This window comes from Impatiens glandulifera, chromosome 3, assembly GCF_907164915.1.
Source record: "Impatiens glandulifera chromosome 3, dImpGla2.1, whole genome shotgun sequence".
Lineage (NCBI taxonomy): Eukaryota > Viridiplantae > Streptophyta > Magnoliopsida > Ericales > Balsaminaceae > Impatiens > Impatiens glandulifera.
In genome coordinates this window covers 1,602,385-1,625,591 of record NC_061864.1, presented here as the reverse complement: position 1 = coordinate 1,625,591, position 23,207 = coordinate 1,602,385, and the positions used below count along the sequence as shown (strand labels likewise).

At 30.9% G+C, this 23,207-nt stretch overlaps 4 protein-coding genes across 4 annotated transcripts; 1 reads left to right on the top strand and 3 right to left on the bottom strand.

Annotated features, from left to right (window-relative positions):
- The first annotated feature begins 294 nt into the window (after window positions 1-294).
- On the top strand, window positions 295-5,489 carry LOC124929036 (DNA polymerase alpha subunit B). Its single transcript, XM_047469296.1, has 16 exons — window positions 295-478; window positions 560-635; window positions 777-902; window positions 1,197-1,557; window positions 1,637-1,732; window positions 2,015-2,094; window positions 2,199-2,274; window positions 2,367-2,543; window positions 3,789-3,893; window positions 3,969-4,064; window positions 4,143-4,235; window positions 4,310-4,348; window positions 4,428-4,469; window positions 4,715-4,842; window positions 4,917-5,043; window positions 5,135-5,489. The coding sequence occupies exons 1-16, from the start codon at window positions 403-405 to the stop codon at window positions 5,282-5,284; spliced, it is 1,848 nt and encodes a 615-aa protein (XP_047325252.1). The 5' UTR covers window positions 295-402; the 3' UTR covers window positions 5,285-5,489.
- On the bottom strand, window positions 5,487-7,201 carry LOC124929037 (geraniol 8-hydroxylase-like). Its single transcript, XM_047469297.1, has 2 exons — window positions 6,270-7,201; window positions 5,487-6,188 (listed from the first exon to the last, which is right to left on the bottom strand). The coding sequence occupies exons 1-2, from the start codon at window positions 7,185-7,187 to the stop codon at window positions 5,568-5,570; spliced, it is 1,539 nt and encodes a 512-aa protein (XP_047325253.1). The 5' UTR covers window positions 7,188-7,201; the 3' UTR covers window positions 5,487-5,567.
- An 8,395-nt stretch (window positions 7,202-15,596) lies between these two features.
- Window positions 15,597-16,408, bottom strand: LOC124932328 (non-specific lipid transfer protein GPI-anchored 7-like). Its single transcript, XM_047472949.1, has 3 exons — window positions 16,063-16,408; window positions 15,955-15,999; window positions 15,597-15,872 (listed from the first exon to the last, which is right to left on the bottom strand). Exons 1-3 carry the CDS (start codon window positions 16,373-16,375, stop codon window positions 15,772-15,774), a joined length of 459 nt encoding a protein of 152 aa, XP_047328905.1. The 5' UTR covers window positions 16,376-16,408; the 3' UTR covers window positions 15,597-15,771.
- Window positions 16,409-18,132: 1,724 nt separating this feature from the next.
- LOC124929294 (hsp70-Hsp90 organizing protein 3-like) lies at window positions 18,133-21,034 on the bottom strand. The gene is made up of 6 exons (XM_047469617.1): window positions 19,769-21,034; window positions 19,611-19,696; window positions 19,304-19,527; window positions 19,139-19,205; window positions 18,553-18,612; window positions 18,133-18,445 (listed from the first exon to the last, which is right to left on the bottom strand). Exons 1-6 carry the CDS (start codon window positions 20,952-20,954, stop codon window positions 18,332-18,334), a joined length of 1,737 nt encoding a protein of 578 aa, XP_047325573.1. The 5' UTR covers window positions 20,955-21,034; the 3' UTR covers window positions 18,133-18,331.
- Between the last annotated feature and the right edge of the window lie 2,173 nt (window positions 21,035-23,207).

Sequence of the window (23,207 nt, the reverse complement as noted above, 5' to 3'; positions counted from 1 at the left end):
TAAATGAAAATTAGTTAAAAATTAATATTATTTATATGTATAATTAAGAATAAAATTAATTTAGAAAACAATAACAAAATTAATAATATTAAAAAGTCATAATTAGGATATCAATTATTTTCTTAATCTCCTTAAAAACATTTTTTTTTAAATATTATAAAATTCAAATAATTTATTTGTAGCTACGGCTTAAAATATTAACATTTATTTGTTGACAGTTCAGCCCAGCTCAAACAAGAAAGCCCAAAAGCAAAAACGCTCTAATAATTTTATATATTAATCGAAGAAGACTCATGGAAATAGTGTAGAAGTTTTCCCGCCATTTGTTCATCTCCCTCCTTCTCCTCTTGTCTGTCTGTTCTCAGTTGCAGCCAGCGCAGATCCAAAGCTTCAAAGGTGACCATGGATAACGAGATCAGAGAGGAGTTCAAGAAGAGCGGTTTCATCCTCGAAGACGAACAAGAGATACTCAACAAATGTAAGTTTTCCCTAATTTTCCATCCCCACTGCGAATTATCCAACTGACCCCCTTCATTTCTCAATCTTCTGTGATGGTTAGGTCTTACGTTCTGTATTCAGTACAAACTCAGCGCTTCCGACATTGTTTCTCGATGGGATGCTTTCTCTATGACCAGGTACCGACTCTTCCTCTAATTCATCTTAACGATACAGAGACATTTAAAACGATATGCTATCCAAGTTACTGTACGCGGCGAGCTCCTATTTTGTATTAACTGCACTAACCGAAAACATTTTGTTATGTTACCTTTTGCCAGACAATTGGAACAAACTGTACAAGACACTCACATGGATGCGTTCATGGTGTACCTGCAAAACGAACAGAAGGAAGCAATTATCAAGCAAGAACCCGGTTTGCATATTTCCTCCAAGGATGTGGAAATGTAAGAAGCGAAGCGTCTTGAACTATTTCAGAATTGCACTCGATATTTCTCTGCAGGGTTTTTATTTAGTACTATCTAGGCATTGTTTGATGTGGGTTATTTGGGATTTTTTCCATTGAACCCACTATTCAATCTACAAATAACCTCAAATTACTTCAAACAACCTACATTAAATGGGCTTATTTGAAAATGAATACCTATTAATTTCAACTATCTGTGTTTTCTTTGTGTGTATCTCGAGTATGATTTATTCTTCTTTTTCTTATACTATAATGTAAGATGTCTTCAATGTAGGATATTGAATGATAATAACGAAGATACAGAAGAAGTGATGTATGGTACACCAACAAAGGGATCTGAGACAGTGCACATGGAACCATTTGATTCAGCATACAAAACAAAAGGAGATACTTTTCCATCTGGGAGACATCGAGAATCAATGACACCCTTTGGGCAAAGAAAGACTAAATTTGTATTGCAAATTGACAGAAATGATCTAACTAATATCGAGGATAGCCAGAAAGAATGTAATGATGAATTCTCAGATGATGATATCATAAAAAAGGTGCAACCAAGCACTAGATGCTCTATGATTGTTGAAGATATGCATCCTGAACCTGGTTGTAGATATATGTATGACAAGATTGAAGATAAGGTAATTGATGGGCTTATGAAAAGTGTTTTCAAGGGATTGTAATATATATATTTTTGACCTTTGTCTTTTTGTGATTTAGTTTAACTTTCTTGAAAGCCGAATTAGGAAACATGCAATGGCACTTGTTGCATCTGGGCTACATGAGGATCCAACAGATCCAACCGTTGCTTCACAGGTATGGATTCAAGTCTCTTTCTTTTTATATCTATGTGAACCAAGAGTATTTGTTATGTCCACATAAAAGGGGAAAAGGAGATTAACTTTTCAAAGTCTTGCTTCAAGATTAAAGAGTCCATATTCTCTCTTAGGCTACTTTTTCATGCAAGTGGGAATTGGCACTTCAAGTTTAACCATATTTTTCTGTCCTAGCAAGTTCTAAGTGGTGATGCATTTTTTTACTCTATCTTCAAGTAAAACATTGATTACTGTTGAGGATCTGATGTACCATTTGTCTCAGAGGAGTATATTTGCAGTTGGCATGATATGTTGCGATGAAGAAGGTCGCCTTAAAGAAAAACCAATCTTGCTGCAAAGCAGGTTCATTTTTTTTTTCTTTTCAAAAATGTTAATGTCTACATTAGAAACTTGACACATATAGCTTTGCTGCTAAATTTGATTATCAGTACTTGTTTCTCTGACAGTGTTGAGAATTCTGGTGGCCAACGTGTGCGGGTGGATTTGCAAAAGTTAAGCCAGTTCTCCATCTTTCCTGGGCAGGTACTGGAATGAGATGGATGAACTATTTTGTTTACTATATCACAGTATTCCCTAAATGAAACTTCAGTAAATGTGACACCATCTATGTGCAGGTCGTAGGCATTGAAGGAAACAATCCTAGTGGCCACTGTCTGATAGCATCAAGAATAATTGATTGTATTCCCCTGTCACTTTCTGCTGATGAGAATCCAAATCATCCGAAGAAACAAGCAGTTGAGCAAGAACTGAATACAAAGAATGGGACTCACGTGTCATGGGAGCTGTCAATGGTATGTAAACATGCAATTGCATAACTGGATAAGTTGTGTCCAGATATAAAATTTCCATTCTGATAGCTTTTAACCCTATTCTGTGAGTATAATCACCTGTTATATAGGCTATACGATTTGGCCATGTATGCCTTGATTATATGTTGATCCACTCTATTTTATTTATTTATTTGTAGAAGTGTCTATTTAACTCAAGATGTACTTTAGAGAAAGACTTGTTAACTAACATATATGTCCTATGTTGTTCATAGGAGGAATTTGCATTATATTATATAGTATTGTTCATATATTTTGGATATATGGAGTTAATGCATGGAATAAATTATGCTAGAATTGTTGGAAACATAATTAATTGACCTGTCATTTACTTCTAATAGTGGTGATGTGGTTGGTCCCAAAACAAGGGAATAGAAGGTTATTTGAAAATTAGGATTTGCATAATCCCTGGTTTATGAATGCTATTGTGAAGACCTTATGTAGAATTACACATCACTAAATGGATATATGGAGTTTGGTCATGATAGATTATCTAATATTTTGGTTAAAAAACTAATTTCTAGGATCTTGTTTAGGTTATTTTGAATGAGCTTATTTGGAAATTGGTATTTTATCACACTATCTATTACAATCATGATGCCATTGGAAAATTGTCAAAATTAAATTGAATGTGATATTTTTGTTTGGTATAAGATTTTTTCTACATGATCCATATTATTTTTTGAATTGTGAATAAGATAATAGTGTGATTTTTGGCTTCATCTGCTATATATATTACTTTCTGGATAACGATATTACCGATTATAGTTTAATTTTTTACCTCATTTATTATTGAGATGTGTTTCCTTCTGGATCATGATCCATATTATCTGGATTATTTTCTAAACCATTGTGTTTGTTGGAAAATATATAGTTTTTTTTGGATCATGATCAAGGCTAAAAAATGCATACCAAAACAACAATATATTTAGCTTTTCTGTGTATTTTGCCTCATTGACATCCACTTGACATCTTTTTAATAAAATTTATCTTTCAAAACATAAATCATGTAGATTCAATTGATCATTTCTCTTCATAAAAGATTGTACCTAAAAATCTCTACAAGGTATTTTACTTCTAGGATTCTATTTTCATATTGATACCATGACTCTGGAGTGGAATAACTCAGAAAAAATTAGCATGTGCAGCTGATTGTTTTTCTGTCTACATGACAGTGTATTGACTTGCACTTTTGGGGCTCTTTTTCAGATTATCGCAGCTGGTCCTTTTACCACAGTTGATAATTTGCTTTTTGAGCCTTTATCAGAGTTGCTAGCATATGCGCGAAGGAAACAACCTCAGTTGCTGATATTGGTAGGAACTATCATTTTTAGTTAGCATTGAATTGAAAAGAATATTTGATTTGATTTACCTACAATGTTTTGGCAGTTGGGACCATTTATTGATTCTGAACATCCTGAGATTAAGAAAGGAACTGTAAACAGAACGTTTGAAGAACTGTTTCATTTTGAATTCCTTGTAAAGGTATTTATTTAATTGCATTTGACCCTTTTTTATATGATCTCTCCAATCTTTTTTTACAATTCTTCCCATGTTTAACAGCTTCGAGATTATGTGGAATATATGGGCCCAGCTGCACGTGTGGTTTTAGTGCCATCTATTCGAGACGCTAACCATGACTTTGTGTTCCCTCAGGTGATCTATTTTATTCAAGTCAGTTTTTTTCCTTCCAATTCTAATATATAACTCATCTTACCTTCAAAATGCAGCCCGCTTTTGACATTCAGTCATCTGACCTGAAACATCAGGTTCGTGGTCTTTTTTCTTCTTTCTTTAGAAAAAGGTAATAATTCATAGTTGTGACATAAATGAATTCTCTTTTACCAGATAACCAGTATCCCAAATCCAGGGACTTTCATTGCGAATGAGGTAATATGTCAACCTTATAAAGTTCAGGCATGCATTTTACAGATAACCAGTATCCCAAATCCAGTGACTTTCATTTAGTAGAGCTTGTTTGATCATTTCCTACTGAAACATGAAACAAGTCCTAAGAAATTCACCACCTTGTCTCTAGTATGGCAGTCACAACTGAAGACAATATATGATGAATTCACCCCCTTGTCTCTAATATGGCAGTCACAACTGAAGACAATATATGATGATTCTTTCAGGTTAGGATCAGTTGTTGCAGTGTGGATATCCTTAAAGAGCTTAGTCAGGAGGAGATTTCACGAATTCCACCAAAGGAAGCAAAACAACGGATAACTAGGCTTGCAAATCACATACTTAGCCAGAGGAGGCATGTCTAATAATAACTTATTTTTTCTATTTGGGAAAATATGCACTAACTTTCATCTTCCATCTTAATAACAGCTTATATCCTCTATATCCACCGGCAGAAGGCACTCCACTCGATTTTTCACTAGCACCTGATGCCCTTCAGATATCATCCATACCAGATATCCTCATCCTTCCGTCTGACTTGACCAATTTTGTTAAGGTAAAATTGGCTTATAAACTTTTTGTGTCAGGCTTAAATTTCTTTATCCATGTTCTTCCATGTATGATGGAAATTTTGTCTTTGCAAACAGGTGATATCAGTGGGGGGAGGAGAGAAGAGTGATGGGAAGTGTATTTGTGTGAATCCTGGAAGACTTGCAAAGGGAGAATGTGGGGGTTCATTTGTCCATATTCATTACCATTCTCATTCATCTTCTACTGCTTCAATTATCAAAATATAGGTCTTTCTTTGGATACCACTCTTTTTCTTGTGAATATCAATCACTAAGTTGCATCCAATCCGAGAATATAGGCAAAACATATCTTCTTCTTGTTGCTTCATTATTAAGTTATGACACCAGTTGTTGTTTGTATTGAATGCAATGTTTTTTATGTGAATTAGCTGCAATTAATGTTTGTTTGTAATTTTCCTTATTTGACCAGAGTATTGAAAGAAATTGGTTATTGATTTTACTTATTAGTGATTCTTTTATTCATACAAAGCTTGACTTATAAGAGTTTCTTCTATTCATACAAAACTTGTTTGGAAAGTCTTGATGTTGGTATTGCCATAAGAGGCTTCTTCTTCTTCAACACAATCCCAAACTTCTCTTCAATGTCTAGCTTCTCCCCATCGGAAACCTTCCACTCGAAAGAATGAACAAGCGACGCAAGCAAAAACAAGAACATCCTTTCCGCCATTCCAATGCCGGCACATATTCTCCTGCCGGAGCCAAATGGAAAGTAGTTAAACTCAGTCACATTGTAATCCCCTTTCAAACCTGTGAATCTTTCTGGATCAAACTTGAGCGGATCCTTCCAAATAGAAGGGTCTCGATGGATTGCCCAAACATTGACAAACACACGAGAACCCTCGGGGATCGAGTATCCCCCCACAATGCATGATTTACTAGGGCAATGTGGCACTAGAAGGGGCAGGGCTGGGTGTAAGCGTAGTGTCTCTTTCATAACCGCATGTAAATATGGCAATTGGTGAATGTGTGACTCCTCGACAATGTGGTCTAACCCCACCACGGATTCTAATTCTTGTTGTGCTTTTTTCATTACTTCGGGGCTGTTAATCATCTCAGACAAGGCGAATTCGATTGAGTTTGATGTCGTATCTGTTCCTCCCACGACCATGTCCTATCAAAAGAAAACCATAAATGCTATAATGTTAATAATAATGTACTAAAATTGTGCCTAATGTATTAAAATATGTATTACCATTAACAGAGCTTTGATATGGATCATGGTTAGAGGCATGTTTGCATTCCCTTCTTCTTTCAAATTCAACAAAACTTGAAGAAAATCCTTGCTCTTATTCTGATTATTCCCACTTAATCGCTCATCTATAATAGAATCAAAGATTTTATCGAACTTCTGCGCCAGGATCTTCATATCTTTCACTACGCCCTGTAAATCAAACTTAGCCAGACCGGGAAAGAAATCCGACAAATTCGGCTTTCCCAACAGAGCCGTTATCTCTGCCACGACATGTCTGAACTCTGTTCCTACTTCCTCCTTTCCATCTCCTCCTCCCCACAACATATTGGTAATCACATTCATCATGGTCATGAACATCTCCTCCCCAACATCCACCGGTGATCCGCCGTGAACCCATAAATTATTAACCGTCTTCCGGATCTCCTTCCGCCGGAGATCATAAACAGAATCCAGCGTTGTTCCACTGAGCATCTCACGGACGCAGACTTTCCGCAGCATCCTCCATTCAGTTCCATACGGGTTCCAGACAATATCGGAGCCACCATAGGTCACGATTTTACCAGCAATTGGGACATCCCTGTTTGCAAAAATGATGTCTTGATCTTTGAGAACTTCACGCGCCGTGGAGGGAGAGGAGATGATAACGCCGAGCTTGCTACCGAGACGGAGGGAGAAGATTGGGCCGTGGGTATGGGCAAGGGCGGCGAAGTAAGTGTGAAGCTCGGGATCTAGGGAAAGGAGACTGCCGACGATGGGTAGGCCGGTGGGTCCCGGAGGAAGCGGCGGCGATCGGGGATTATTGGAGAATCTGTTTATAAGGAGAATCCAAGCGTAGTATAGAATGAAGAGGAGAATGATGAAAGAGATGGCGTTCATTTGCCAGATTGAGTAATCGGAGAAGAAAGCGGATATTGCCATTAGCAAGCAATATGGGAAGTGAGAAAACAGAGCACAATACAGAGTTGTAGTCAAAAATAAGCAAATATATAACAAATTTTCAAATAATTTTCAAAATAATTAATTTATAAATTAAAATATTGGGTAGGTTTGAAAGTTGAAACTGGAATGGAGATAATTTGAATAATAAATAAATAAATAAAATATCTATTTATTATTTTTTATAAAAAAAAAAATAATAGTTTTTAAAAAAGTTTCATCTATAAATGGATTATTAACAACTTCAAACCAAAGAAACAAGGCCATACTACATGTTTAGCCGGAGGATAAGATCCACTTCCCATAGAGACCATGCCAACAAAGCCGGCGAGCATGGGGCTTGTTTGATTCCATTCTATTCTATTCATACTGTTTAAGACTTAAGAACTAGTTTGATGTTGATTTTTTTAAGTTCAAATAAAGTTTTTTTTAATTATAAAAATTAAAAAAAATAATATATTAATATTTTAATTGATAAATTTAGTGATATGATAATTAAATATATATATATATATATACATATTATTTTTATTTTGATAATCATATTTGATCTGAACAAATATTGTTTTAAGAATTGGTAGACAGAAAAATTGAGGAAGGAAATTGGAGAAATAATAAAAAAAAGAAAAAAAAGTGTGAAAAAGAAAAGAAAAAAATATATTATTTTTATTTTTCAGTCAATTAAATTGTTTTTCCTTCTTTTCTCTTTTCTAAATTCTATCATTATCATTTCTTATATATTATTTAAAAAATATATTCTTAAGTGGCATTTGATGGACAATAATTACTTAGTAACGTCAGCCACTAGTAGGATTATCATTGCCGTCGACCTTTTAATTATTTGGTTTTCCATTTTCTTAATAAATTATTTTATTTTATTATAGATATTTGTTGCAAGGTCTTTTTCTGCCAAAGTTTTAAAAATCACTAATCAATTAATTGTTCCTCTATTTCATTAATTATAATAATAAAATATTATTTATTTTAAATTATTATTTTTTATTTTATTTATATATATCAATATTTTTAAGTATTTTATAAAAAATAATCATCACTAAAATCATTAACTATTATTATTCTTTTATTCTTCTAAGTTATTCAAATATTTTCAATCTGACACAAGTTATATGAATATCTTAGTAATAATGTAATTAAGTTATTAACCATCTTAAAATATTAATATTTTTGATATTAAAGAAATGGGTTTCTCGAACTTATCTCTCCCTCGGCGCTGGCTTTGTTTTGTCTTTTGTGTGTTGTTATTTGAAAAGGATCTGCCACATTTTAGATGCCATAATTTTAGGGATTTTATCTGCTTAAAATATATATATATATATATATATATATATATATATATATATATATATATATATATATATATATATATATATTATTAAAGAAAATATTTATTTAGTTATTAATGGATGAATTATTATAATGATTTTTTTATATTTAAAATTTAAATTAAAAAATAAGATGTGATATGTGAATGTCAAATGTGATTTTTAAATAAAAAAATTTACATTAACTGAGGTCTTCTAATTTTATTTTATTTTTTTAGCTTGTAAAAAAAGTATTTTATTTCATTTAAATAATTAATATGTTTTGAAATTCATTAAGATCAAAATCAGACCACTCTTTTAATAATCATAAGACATAAATATAATTATACTCTATTTAGATACATGATACAAAAAAAATGCATTTTATCAGGAGAGATTATTTTGAAAAACTAAATTTAATTAGAGTGAAAAAATCATTTATTAATTAATTTTATTGTATATACTAATCAAGATACATAAATAAAATTTGTAAGTGTTTCCAAATCAATTTCACTCATTGAATTCTGAGTGATATGATATGAAATTATCTTAATTAAAATTCAATAGAGGATAGATTTATGATTCAATCTGTCCCAACTCCCAACCCACCCATGATCTTAATTCAAAATCTTTCCCACTAAAAATGAATTATTTGAGTTAATTATTATTAATTAAATTGTATAAAATAAAAAGTATAAGAGTGTTCGGATTGAGATTTTTTTAATAACTTACAGGGAGAAAAAAATAATGAGTGTCATGATTTTGAGTAAAAATAATGATTATTTTTTGTAAAAAATTTGAAGGATATAGATATATATAAATAAAATATAAAATAATAATTTAAAATAAAAAGTATTTTAGTAATTTGATTAATGAATTAAGTGATGTAATAAATGAGAGGAGAGTGTAATGATGTTTGATTTGGTTCGATATTATGAATAATTTGATATTTTGATTAAAAATTTAGATGATTTATTTATTAAATGTATAAATGATGTGATAATTCTTCAAATCAAATCATCAAATTCAAAATGATGTTGAATTTGGCTGTTTAGCCTTTTTTTTTTTTTTGTCCTACCAAACTCAAAATTGATTTGTGCATTTATAGAATTTTGTTTTAAGGGTTTTGTGCTGAACTAAAATGACATTTTTGGAAGATGTCAAAAACAGAATTGATTGTTCATATTTGTTCCATATAGTGTTTGTTTAGTCTTTAAATTTGCTCTAACATCTCTGTTTCTAACTTAGAAGAGATAGTAACTGGAAGGTCGTCATCAAATTGTCCCTATACACAAAATATGCAAAATGATTTTAGTCTAAGTTATATCACCATAGTTGATGCACATGAAAGTTTAGAGTAAAATAACCTAAAAGAATTTTGAAACAAAAATTAATTGCATAATGTTAGCCGAGCCTTCTAATAGAAACGTCACCTTAGTTTTTTTTGGTAAGAAAGCCCAAAATTGCGAGAAGAAACGTAATTACAAAATCAAGTTAAAGAAGTCCTAATTTTGATTTTTTTTCTAAATAAAAGACAATAAAAGAAATATAAAGTGAAAAGTTCAACACAAATGAAAAATTCAACAAAAATTTCAGATAAAGCAAATTCACGAATCTACGTGGTATGCCATGTGGGTAGAAGAGAGAAAATAAAAAATGTTCCGAAACGTATATTTCGGGTCCCGAAACGCACGTGGGTAGGAGAGAGAAAAATAAAAATGTCTCAAAAAGGTCATTTCAGACAAAAAAAAATTTTATCTCAAAATGAACGTTTCGGGACGTGGGGTCAACGTGGAAGATCACGTCGGATTCGTGAATTTACTCTCGTTGAATTTTTCGTTGAGTTTATCATTCCTCATTAAAAATTAGCATATATCTCAACATAAAAAATTACTGCATCTTTTATCGTATAATACTAGTAACTTCACCAAAATGGAAGATACTCCAATTATGAGTAAGCACCTAATTTTTTTTACATGCTGCTGGAATAAACCTCAAAATATGAATGAATGTATTTTCAACAATCACGACATTCTTGAATAAACCTCAAAATATGAATAATGTATTTCCAACAATCACGACATTCTTCTAAACCTGCTCCATATATTTACAAATTCGTGTAAATATCCTTACATTTCGCTCTATCCAAATATTATACAAAAATTTATAAAAAAATACTTTAAATCGTTGGAGTAAAATCGATTACCCTCTACTTTCACAATTGCCAAGAATCTAATACCATATCATGAACAAAATAAGTTATAAATATTGATTTGTTTTTGAGAAATTATCCCATAGCATTCTCAAAACATATGATTGATGATTTCCGCATTCCTCACACATAAAACACAATTAGAATTGAGGATATTCATGAAATTCTGAAGTCGGTCACGACTCACTAGTTACCGGCGGTACGCAGTCATAAAATGAATTGGTGCCATGAATAACTTTAAGGGAACAAAACATATGATGTCAACAAACAGTCTACTCCCCTTGTACAGATGAAATCTCATTCCAATCTTATAATAAACTTTCCATTCTTTTCAGTTTTCCAAGTTAATGAATCACACCACCCTAGAATTGAATATCATTAAGCAAGTTAAGAATTTTAACCCCTTCCGATATTCACCTCAGAAGTGAAACACATTTCTCTTCACGACGTACCGAATCTAACCATCATATAATCTCTTCTAATTAATTATAACTCTCTCAAGCGGTTCATCGCCCATTAAAAAAATATTATGAATAATACTCTTAATGCTTTTCAATATGAATAAATTAAACATTGTTTTACCTTTTATTATTATATTTATATTCTTCACATTATTTTATTCTACACTTATTGTTTTGCGGTTTATTGTCATTTCATTAAAAACCCCAAAAGAGAGAAATGAGTTTCAAGAAACAAAACTAGACAGACCTTAGTTTTGTTGAAATAAAACAGATGAGTTTCAAACAATTGAATTATAGAACAAACAGAACAACAAACATTTGCTTTACAAACAAGTCATTAAACAAGAACTATTTGAACCTTCCTTTTCTTGTAATGATTTTATAGGAGATATTCCATCTTTGACTGAGTTTCCAACTATCTTCATTAATCGAAATTCCCCTCCATGTATGTATGAGAGCGTTGTCATCAGAAATATTATCATCCTAAACTTTTCCTTCTGTTCTCTTATTCGTGCTATAAATTTTTGTATTTTTTCTCTCCGGGTATTGTAGACTAGGGCTCCAAAGAAACATTTGAAAACATTCGCGTAAAAGCTATCTCCCTTAGCTTTTTTCTATACAAGCTCTATGATTTCGTTCCATGTACCTAGAAATTTAGTGATATTCATGTTCAGAGCAAAATTGATCCACAACTTGGATACAAATGCGCACTCCCCAAACAAGTGATCAATGTTTTCCTCTTTTTCTGTGTATATTCTTCACATTATTATTTTAATTATTAAATTATTTATTTTATTAATTAAAATATTTTTATTAAAATTTATTTTAAAAATAAAAAGTACATTTTAGTAACTAAATTAATTAAAAATCAAAATAACTAATTTTTTCTATAAATAAAAGTAAAAAAAACAAACAAAATCAAATAAGCTGAGAAAGAGATATGAATGAATGAATACAATAGAACATGGCATTTTGTGAGAATGTGAATCTATAGAGAATCCGTGTCTTATTGAACTAGTCATTTAAATTTTATTTTTTTAAATAAGAATTTTTATATTAGATAAGTATCACAAAGTCCTATCCTCATAACCATCCGGATTGCCCAAATTGACCCTAGTTTCATATAGTTTTTTATTTTACTTTTATAAATAATATAGATATATATCATTATTATTTTAATCATCAAATTAATAATTTCATTAATTAAAATATTTTTATTTATTTTATTAAATTTAAATACAAAATAAAATTTTAATTATTAAACTAAATAAAAATCCAAATATTTTAATTTATTTTTTACTTTTTTAATAAAACCCAAAAAAAATAAAGATAAAACAAGTCTAATAAATGCAAGATGGGATAGAAAAGTAGAATATTGCAACTAGATCTGCAAAGATTAATATAAATTATTTATTTTGACTTTTGCACAACACTTAATATATTTTATAATTTATATACAGCCCATAATTAAAAGCATTTACATACACCAGGCCCAGTTACCAGCATTTTAAGTATATTGTAGCTAGATTTTAAACCAAGATTTGTATTAATTTGTAACATATTATTTTTACTATGCATGATGGTTTACTGAGAATATTTGGTTAATTTTGGTTACTAGAAAGTTACTTCATTCTTATTTTAAAGTGTTTGGATAGCAGGAGTCCCTTAATTCAAGAATAATAACATCAACGAACAATTCCGGAAACGAAATAAAGCAATTAAAGAACGAAAAACATAAAATTTATAGTGGTTCGACCAAAATAGACCAATTTTGAAGCACAAAAACTCCAAACTTTATTATCAAGATTGTTATAGGAGTATTACAATTATTCTCTCATAATGAATTCTCACACACAACTCATAAGGAAGCGATGCTTTAAAGATAAAGACTTGACTTTCTAAAGTGTCAGACTGCACCTTTAAATAAGTCACAATTAAATCAATATCAATATATTGTCCAAAACTCTTAAAGAGACTTTCCAAAATATTTTTAACATATATTCTAATTGTATTTCTATAACAAAATATATAATTTTCTTTTGTGATAATCTTATTTCTTAATATCAAGATTATACAACAAAAGATATCATTTTTTTTTGTTTTTTTGTTTTTGTTTTTGTTAAACATAACATCTCTTTATACCAGTTAGGGCAATCCAATATTCATGTTGTTCAATTTTCTTCATTTTTAATGGGAAACAATTACCATGAACAAATATGTCGGTTTCTAATCACGCGAGTTTGAAATTTCGGTAGGTTTATGCAGTATTTGGTCAAGTTTGTTCATCATGTCGATTTAATTTAGATTCTTTCAACTCATCATTGGCTTCTTCAGATTTTGATTGGAGTTTTTCTTCATATTCAGCTTGGTATAATATTAGTTTTTCTTTTTGTTGGAGTTTATGGGTGAGTATATAAAATTCCAATAATTGTTGATCTCATTATCAGTCCTTATGGTAGTCTTGAAGCAATTTTGGACTACCTATATAAATATATATTTATAATAAGATTTTTCTTACCTATTAAATGACCAAACTAATTATATTAATCTATAATATAACTAACATGACTTTTTCAATATTTATTTTATAAACTAAACTAACACAACCCTAATATATGTTCCATTTCAATCTAAACATTTCTATTAAAAATTGAATCTAAAATATTTATTCTCTCTTGTGACTTATTACCTATGACATGTAACATGTAACAGCTTGATTAATATTAATTTCAAAAGAAAATATTGAATTTAAAGAAAAAAAAGAAAAAAAAAAATATTTTCATTCGATATAATTCCTCATTAAGGACTCATTTTATTTTTATTTATTTTTAGAATTTTCATATTTTTTAAAACTTTGTTTAAAATGGTTATATGGGATTTATTTACAATAATTTATTAAAATATTATTGTATGTTTAAGAATAAAATAATAATAATATTTACAAATCATTTAGTAGAGAGAATTTTCAAGTCTCTATTATTTGTTTTTAATATATATACATAGAGAAATTTGAAGAAAGAGAAATGATGTAATATCACATTTGTTGAAAAAAAAAATATATATATATATATATATGAGAAATGATTGAGAAGAAATTTGTTGAAGGATCATAAAATAATTTTCATTTCTTATCTCCTTTCTCAAACTTTATATATATATGCCATTAATTAAATAAATAAAGCAACCCACCAAGTAAGGGGTGTAATAATTATGGGCTAATAATAAACAAGTAATTAGCTAGGTCAATGAATATGATTGGAAAGTAATATGTATCATGATTATTTTTACTTTATCTCAATTACTCCGTCTAATTAATCCTCTGGTAATGCATAATTCGTCATTAATGACCGAAGATATTAATCTGTCCAAACAAAAAGTTCCTTTAATTAATTGCATAATAAATTTGCTATCAAACTAAAAACATCCTTTTGCATTTATTATGGAAAACTTGTCTAAAATCTATGTACCATAGGTCCATAACTAACGGCGGGATTTTAGCAATATTTTTCGGCCCTGCCAAGAAGGTTTTATTTATTTATTAAGGCCCAGAAAGAAAACCATATATATAATATTGGGCTGTTTCTTTTTAAGAATAATTATTATTTAACAAGGCCCTTTTCACCTACCTATAATATTTGAGGTATTTTGTATTTTATTCAATGCCACGTATCATTTACCAATATTGGATTTGTCATAAAAAAAAAAAGAAAAATTAATTTGAATAATACTCTTATTCTTACCTTTAATTATGTTAGTAAACTTTTTAAGAAATTCGATTTAAATTATTTTTAATGTTTATAATTAATATATATATATATATATATATACTCAACTATACTCTGTTAATAATCATTTTACTATACTTCATTGCTCATATTTTCTTCCATTATCTTTATGAAACTATAATATGAATTCGTTTTCTAAGTCTCCCTACAATAAATGATTTCACAAGTAAATTGTACTATACTATCAACAAATTGATGAATATTGTGATTTTGGGTGTCATTTAGTCTCTCACAATTAAAAAAAATATATATTTATATCTAAATTTTCATTTAATTGTTATAATATTATAGAAGTTATTTATTAGTAAAGAATATTTGACACATTTCATTGACCTGTCTGTCGTGCACCGATCAAAGAGTTGACTGACTATCTTTGATTCTTGAGGAAGACTTTTCCCCTCCCCTGTTTCTCTAGTCTTGGCCTTCCTTGTTGAACAGATTCAATATTGAAAAATAAGATTTGAATTGATTCATTAATTTCTTAATAAATTTGGAAACCATTAATTAATAATCATATATATGTAACTCAAAATGGAAACCTTTCAGCTTTGAACATCATCATCATCATCATCATATACAAATTATGTTTAATAATAACAAGACATAACTGATGATGAAATCGTTAATTAATTAATTAATTAATTATGTAGCACTCATGTGAACAAACAAAGGCCAGAGCCAGCCGGTTTAAACAAATTCCAAAACAAAACCAGATTACATATAAACTGGTAAATGGAAACGTTTTACAATATATATATAATCAAGCGAGTTTTATTTAATGAAACATCATATAGAGAACAAGAAGATCATAGCGCTGGATAATAATAATACAGTCCAATATGAGAGTACTGCAGCTCCAAGAACATTTCCATCATTTCTAGGAGTTCCTGTGTTAATTTCAAACAATTAAGTTGATTAGTTTAAGTAATTAGAAAAACCCAAATCAAAACTCATTAATAACTTATATACCAGGCGGCGGCGGTGGTTTTGATGCAGAACCAGTCGGTGAAGAAGCTGAGAAAATAGGAATGAAATAGAATGAGATTTGAAAAAGCAATTAAATTAAAAAGATAATACCTTTGGAGCAAGCAGTGAGATCGTTGGAGAGTTTGCAACGGGTGGGAAGAGATAGGGCATCGGTTTCGTTGATATTGAGTGATTTGAAGAAACCGGGCGAATTATAGAGGCCGCAGAGACAAGTCAGCTGGTTGGTGATGGCATCTTTAAGCGGATCGCAGCAAGACGGCGGCGGAGATGTAACGTTCATGAAACTCGCGCAAGGTACCAGCTTTTCCGCGCAGGATGGTATTTCTTGCGCCCAACTCCCACTCAACAAGATCACCAACAGGACCAGGGAACCCATGGCGGCGGTCGTCGTCGGAAACTCCATTTTCTCTCTCTATAAAGCTTCAATCTTGATTTCTAATGGGTTTTATTTTATAAGGATGAATTCGTACTAGAGTGTTTTGGTGGAAGCTCACGCGATATTTGTGTGAGTTTTTCTCACTCTCCTCCCTCGTTTTGTCTTGTTAAAAGTCACATGCAAAGATAGTTTCATTTAATACGAATGAATCAATAACCCAGCTATCAACGCCTAATTTATTCATTTATTACCAATTAAATAAAATTAAATAGGTTAAACGTTAACTAAAATTATATCAGCCAGCATTTTGTAAGGAAATAACTTTCTTTTTATACAAAATTTAGAATTATATATATTAATTTATTTTCATTTTATATACAAAAAAAATATTGAAATTGTGCTTGAACTATTTTAATTTTTGTTATGTAGTCTATGTAATGTGATCCTAATTATTCATTACAATAATAAATAACCCCCAAAATAAGAATCCTTAATAAGATAGAATATAAAGTAATTTAATATGTGACATTTGCAACAATAAATTTAAGCTTGTCATTCAACAACGACCAAATATCTATAATTTATTAATGATCTTAATTAATTGGTTTCATATTTAAAATAATATATATTTCAATATATATATATATACCGACCGCTCTCATTATTTATTTATTTATTTATTATTTTGAAAAGTCATCAACATCAAATATTGACTTGTTATTTTTGTGCAAGTCTTGTGAGCATGTTTTTGCCTTTTGGCCTAATATTTTCCAAACAGAAATGTGAAACGACAACGTTTTCATACCAAACAACTCCAAAAACACGACACATGCAACAAGTAAGCCACTTTTTAAAGTCTATTCCTCCACTCCTTCAATTCCGTTTCAAATTCAAATAATATATTAGGGTCAGTTTGATTATCTTATTTGTCTCATATAATAATTGTAGTATTCAATTTAAACACTCAAATTTTTTTTATTTTTTTTAAATGATAACTCTTATTAAAAATAGTGCAAGATACGTTCGTAACGTTTTAACTTATCAAAATACACTATGATATTTTATTTATAACACCCAGCAAAATGTTCGCGACAGCTTAGCAATAACAACCGAATCAAACTAGCTCATGTTTTTCAAAAATTATTATAGTTCAAGTTTCCATTCGGTGGAGTTTTCAATATTTTTATTTTATTTATTTTATAGTATTGTATAATATAATTCAGATGTTTGTAAATGTTGACTGAGTTCGTTTCTCGGGGTGATGTAAACTTTTTGGAGATAACCAAATAACTTATTATAATAATTCAATTAATTCTCAAATAAATTGTTTTTTAAATATTAAATAAACCAAGATCAAACCAGCTCTAAGAAATGATTGATAATATTCCATCAATCAATTAAATGATGATTGATCATAGGATGTTTGGATTGAAATGGATATTTTCATTTAAATATCTAATAGGTTGGATCGATCAGCCAATATTAATGGTATTGAAAATGACTGAATTTTTAAAAGGATTTTATAAGTCTATTAACGATAGAATGTTTAAAAGTGTAACGTGTAAATTTCAATCAGACTTAGTCAGTTTGAAAAGTATGCAGAAATAGGTCTAGAATGATATAGACATTTTCAATAAATGATAGACAGATATTATTACAAGACTTCATATGAAAATATGAAAATTCATTTAAAATAGATACAAGAAACTTCTACCTTTTTTCTATCTTTGAATTCCCCAAATTGATATTTCTAAGATCTTAGTTATTGCTAGAAGACATGGGTATAATATAAATGTGATGATCCAATAAATCAAACTAGGATCCACACTATAACCAAACATCATCAATAATCCCTTCATCTATTTATCCAACAACAAAATAATACTAATTAATGAATGCTGGAATTTCAGATTAATTCAACAAAAAGGAGGCAAAATAGAACAAACAAAACCTTATGAAGCAAAAAAAAATAAGAAAGGAAGTCTATTTCACTTGGACAATGCCTGCACTGATCAACTTCTGGACCTTGTTCATCACAGAAGGGTTCTTCATATGCTCCTGAGCAGCCTTAGGGTTTTCCTGGAAGTCCACCAATACCTGCCAATAATCCCCACCACCACATTTACTTATATAATCAATGTCCAGATTTTTAGGAGGAATCGGTTTATTATTATCTCCATCAAACAGAAAATTTCAAATTTTACCTGTCTCATTACAGGGTCTTGGAGAATATTCTGAATCTCTGGATCTTGCATACCCTTGGCCTGCAGATCATCAATCATTTCAACATAAGCACGACCGTGTTTGAAACTAGGGTTATTCAAATAACCAAGTGGTTGTTGTTTCTATATAACCTAATTTTGATGTAGCCTTTTTGGAAAATGTTATTTTTAAGGGTAACATGTATGAAAAGTTGTATAAAAGTTTTAGATTGTGCTCCTGAATTCAGCCAAATTATGATTTGAATGATGGGATACAGTTATTTGAAAATAATCTCAAATAACCCAGTTCCATCGGGCTACAATTCAATCACTTTTCGTGAAATATGAGCGAGTCGAAAAAAACAACATGGCCTACAAGGCGAATATGGAAATAACAAAGATTGGGAACGTTAATTGTAATATTTGTTTGATTGCTACCGTTTAGAAACTCTAGGGTCGTTTGTTTGTCATCTTATAATCCAAGCTAGAGTTTATTTAGTTTTGATTCTTGACCCTCCCAATTTTTGGGCTTCTCAATGAAATGGTGCTAAACCGTTTTCCCAAAAAAAAATAAATAAATAAAACATACCTGTCGCTCCTTCATTTCCTCGGGAGTGAAGTCTCCACGGTTTGCCTTGTTAACCTGACCAACACATCTACAAAAGCAATTTGGAAGAATACAATATATAACTTGATCAACCAACAATCAAATTCCAGCAGCAATTTAAATGCATGAATTGAGTGAAATTGTTACCTCCTTATGCCATCTAATAACTCCTGGTTATTTGGCTCATATTTTAATCCTTCTTGATAAGTCTCCAAAGCTTTCTCGTACTCTTTCATGAAGAACTGGACAGCACCTTTTCTGCTGTATCCCTTAGCAAAGGTCGGATCAAGTTCAATACATTTCTCTGCGTCCTTCAACCCTTCAGGCATTGCCCCAAGTTTTGTGTAGCTTGCTGCCCTGTTGCTAAATGCCTGTAATAACATAATAAATAAGATAAAAAAAAGTTCCATTTCACAAGTATGGTTCCAAAATCAGCAAAAGATGAAATAAATACCCGATGGTCCTTGGGATTCCTTTTTATAGCCTCTGTATAATGCTTCACAGCATCTGGGTATTTCTGCTCTTTGAAATATTCGTTACCTGAAATAGGTAATCAAAATGAGCACATTGATTCATGGTGGGGTAATATGCAAAAAGTAATGGCATCATTACCTTTCTCACGCTCTTCATCGGCAAGGTTTGGGTCAAGATACTCTTCTTGTTCAAGCTCTTTCTTTGCTTTCTCTGCATCATTCAGCTTCTTTAAAGTCTCGGGATTTCGGTGTTCGGTCAGGGCTTTCTGGAAAGTCTCTATCACTGGTTCGTAATCCTTTGAACACTTTGCAGTTTTCATCATGGCAGATCCTTTTCGGGTTAAAGCCCTTGCAACCATCTTGTAGTCTGATCTGAGCTCTCTACCTCTCTCTACCGCTCTATCGCAGTCCTTTATGCATTCTTCATACTTGCCCATCTCCAAGTATACAGCTGCTCTGTTTGTAAGATAAGAAATATCTTCATCGTCCAATTCGAGCGCCTTGGTATAATGCTGAATTGCCGTATCAAAATCCTTCTTCTTGTAGAAAGCATTGCCAGACTCCTTCTCTTTCTGCGCCTGTGCTTTCCTCTCCTTGGCTTCTCTCGCCTCCAACAATTCTTCTGACTCCGGCTCTGGCTCTGGCTCTGGTTCTGGTTCTTTATTCTTCTTCGGTAGCTCTGGCCTATTTACTTCAAGCGACTCGGAATCTGGCAAGTCCATATCTTCTGCACCATTTTGGGTTGAGATCTTCACATTTAATAGTACACCCAGAGCTTTCATAACCCTCTGATCCATCAAATGCAGATTCAAATTACTAGGGTTTTTCTGAATATCCTGCATCATCTTAACGAAATCAGGTTGTTGCATAAAGACCCTAGTGTTGGGATCAGCAGTAAGCTTCGCCCACATCTCTGGCCCAGCGAAAGAATCCCCAAAAGGAGAAGATGACGGAGGTGGACCACGAGACCTAACGGTGGCTGATTCAGCATCGGATAGGCCAGATTTAAGAGCTTCGTTGGTGGGATCGATGTCTAGACCTTTTTTATACGACATAACAGCCTCATCGTTGCGGTGGAGACCCATATAAGAGGCGCCAAGGCGAGAATAGCCTTTAGACCAATACGGCTTCAGCTCGACGGTCTTCTTAGCATCGGTTAATGCCTCGGCGAATTGACCTAGGGAAGCGTATGATGCCGATCGATTCGAATAAAGGACATGATTATCAGGAGCAAGGGTAATCGCTTCCGTGAAGTGACTGATTGCTTCGGTATAGTTTCCGGCGGAGAAGGCAGCATTGCCTTTGGCTTTTGCTTCGTCCGCCATGAATAGAAACCTTTCTTGAAAGATGCAGAAAAAGTGAGATCGGGTTTCGGACTCTGGAGAACAGAACAGAGTAGTGTCAATGATAGATAGAAGAAGAAGGTAAGTGTTTGGATTAGGGTTTGGATATCGGAGCACCATAAAATAACCCGCTTTCTCAGCTTCAGATCCAGCAGCCCAAATCGTTGCATAAACACCCAAACGGTTGGGCTTTTTTAATTTAATTTCGAGCAGGTTAGGCATGGGCTTTGTTCTAAATAATTTTATTTATAATTAATTTTAAATATATTAATATCCAACATATTTATTCCTTAAAAGTTATTTTTATATAAATATCCCAATTTTTAAAACATTTTCCAATGACTGTGTCTTCAATTTTGAAAATTCAGTTCCATATTAATATTAATATTATTATTATTATTTATTATGTATTAGAAGTCAATTTAAGTTGTTTTAAATGTGAAATAAACTCACTGTTATTGATGGACACTTGAGTACGGTCTCTAATTTTTAATAATTTATTGGAAGACTTTATTATTAATAGATTGTGATTATTAATAGATTGTGGACAATAATGAATGAAGATATTTTTTCAATTAGTTATCAGAGACTAAACAATTCTTCTCATAGACAAATTTATCATTTAATTTGATTTTTTAAACTCTCTTATTGTTAATTTTCAATGTGAGAGGGTTTACATTAAGGCGGCGGAAGTGGACTTGAAAAAATATTATATAATCCCAAAATTATTAAGTTTTTTTTAATATATTTATTTATTTATTTTTTAAATTTTAAAAATAAGTAAATAATTACCAAAATTTACTATTTTCATTCATAATTTTTACAATAATATTTCAAGTCCATTCTAATTCGAAATCCTGAATCCTATCCTACGAGGGTAAATACTTTTTAATTTTTGTTTGATTTTAAGGTAATTCTTTTTTATTGTTTTCTAATAAATCTTGTTTTCCCTCTTATTCCATTTTGTTAGGATTATCATTGTATTATTTGGAACCCATTTGACTTATTGGCAAAAATACAACTGATTTCCTTAAATTCAGCATTAGTTGTCAAACTCATACATATCTTGCTTCTCCAAATAAGCATGTCTACTTTGTATGATTATCATTTACACACCAATGTGTATCTTTAAATTCAAATAAGTCCAAGTTCAGATTCTTGTCATAACTACAACACACATGCAAAATTCATGGAGAAAGAAGATGGATAATAACGTTGTTGGTGCTTGCAAGCTGCAACAACCGTTTGTTTTACTTTAATCTAAGTTAAGTTAAAAAAATGTTGTTTTATTTTAATGATGCGATGAAATTCGGATATTTTTTATTCGCAGCAAACATTATATCAACTTAACTATTGATATTGTTTTCAACTTTTATTTTTTATTTTCTTTATTTGACTTAAATTTGAATTAGGATGAAGATTAAAGATATTTCTATCACCAACAAATGCAGTCTTTATCTTATGCAAGAAAAAGTTCCCATATTGGTCCTTGTTGTGACCTTAATGGGGGGCATTCTGAACATGGATTTGATTAGTGCCAATATCAATCACTAAGTTCTAGATTGAATGGGGAAGAGTTCAAGATTTTGAAGATGAAGTTCACCATCTTCATTATTATTTGAAATGATGTGAACATGTTTTTAGGGTAGTCCTATACCAATTGGAACAACAAGATTGATTTTAAATTGTAATGAAATGGGACTTTGTTATCAAATATATTATGTTATTCATTGACAACTCTTTCAAATGGAAAACATTCTACTCAAATTAATACAAATTATTGAGTTTTCTTTTTGTGGTTGTTTATAGCTTCTAATTATGGTGATAATCATATTTCGATTTTATGTTCGACTATCTTTTAGTAACAAAGAAATGATGTTGTTAGATCTGAATTTTTTTTTTCTTGTACATGGTTATTGAAATTGATGTTTCTTCTATAAGTCTTTTTAGAACCTATCATTCTATTATTAGTATTTGTTTCTAGTTAGTTTGATCAGATTGTAGATGACTAGTTATATTTTATTGTCATCATAAATTTTGGTGTTTTGTTTTCAAAACTTGGGCAAATACAATTTTAAGTGAGGTTCAAAATATTTAATTGAAACATAAATCACAAAACTTTAAGAATTTCAAAGTTCGTCTTATACACTTAAAATTATTTTTTTTTGATAAAAAAAAATTCCAATTAAGAGTTACATGTACAAAATTAATTAGTAAATAATAATACAAAATAAC

Excerpts from the sequence above, each read along its gene's own strand:
- LOC124929036 (XM_047469296.1), top strand. The coding sequence starts at position 403 with ATGGATAACGAGATCAGAGAGGAGTTCAAGAAGAGCGGTTTCATCCTC. Across the intron at positions 3,894-3,968 it reads AACCTCAGTTGCTGATATTG|TTGGGACCATTTATTGATTC; the intron begins GTAGGAACTATC and ends ATGTTTTGGCAG. Across the intron at positions 5,044-5,134 it reads ACTTGACCAATTTTGTTAAG|GTGATATCAGTGGGGGGAGG; the intron begins GTAAAATTGGCT and ends CTTTGCAAACAG.
- LOC124929037 (XM_047469297.1), bottom strand. The coding sequence starts at position 7,187 with ATGGCAATATCCGCTTTCTTCTCCGATTACTCAATCTGGCAAATGAAC. Across the intron at positions 6,189-6,269 it reads ATATCAAAGCTCTGTTAATG|GACATGGTCGTGGGAGGAAC; the intron begins GTAATACATATT and ends TTCTTTTGATAG.
- LOC124932328 (XM_047472949.1), bottom strand. The coding sequence starts at position 16,375 with ATGGAGTTTCCGACGACGACCGCCGCCATGGGTTCCCTGGTCCTGTTG. Across the intron at positions 16,000-16,062 it reads TCTCACTGCTTGCTCCAAAG|CTTCTTCACCGACTGGTTCT; the intron begins GTATTATCTTTT and ends CTATTTTCTCAG. Across the intron at positions 15,873-15,954 it reads AAAACCACCGCCGCCGCCTG|GAACTCCTAGAAATGATGGA; the intron begins GTATATAAGTTA and ends AAATTAACACAG.
- LOC124929294 (XM_047469617.1), bottom strand. The coding sequence starts at position 20,954 with ATGGCGGACGAAGCAAAAGCCAAAGGCAATGCTGCCTTCTCCGCCGGA. Across the intron at positions 18,613-19,138 it reads AGGAAATGAAGGAGCGACAG|GCCAAGGGTATGCAAGATCC; the intron begins GTATGTTTTATT and ends GATGATCTGCAG. Across the intron at positions 18,446-18,552 it reads AAGACCCTGTAATGAGACAG|GTATTGGTGGACTTCCAGGA; the intron begins GTAAAATTTGAA and ends GATTATTGGCAG.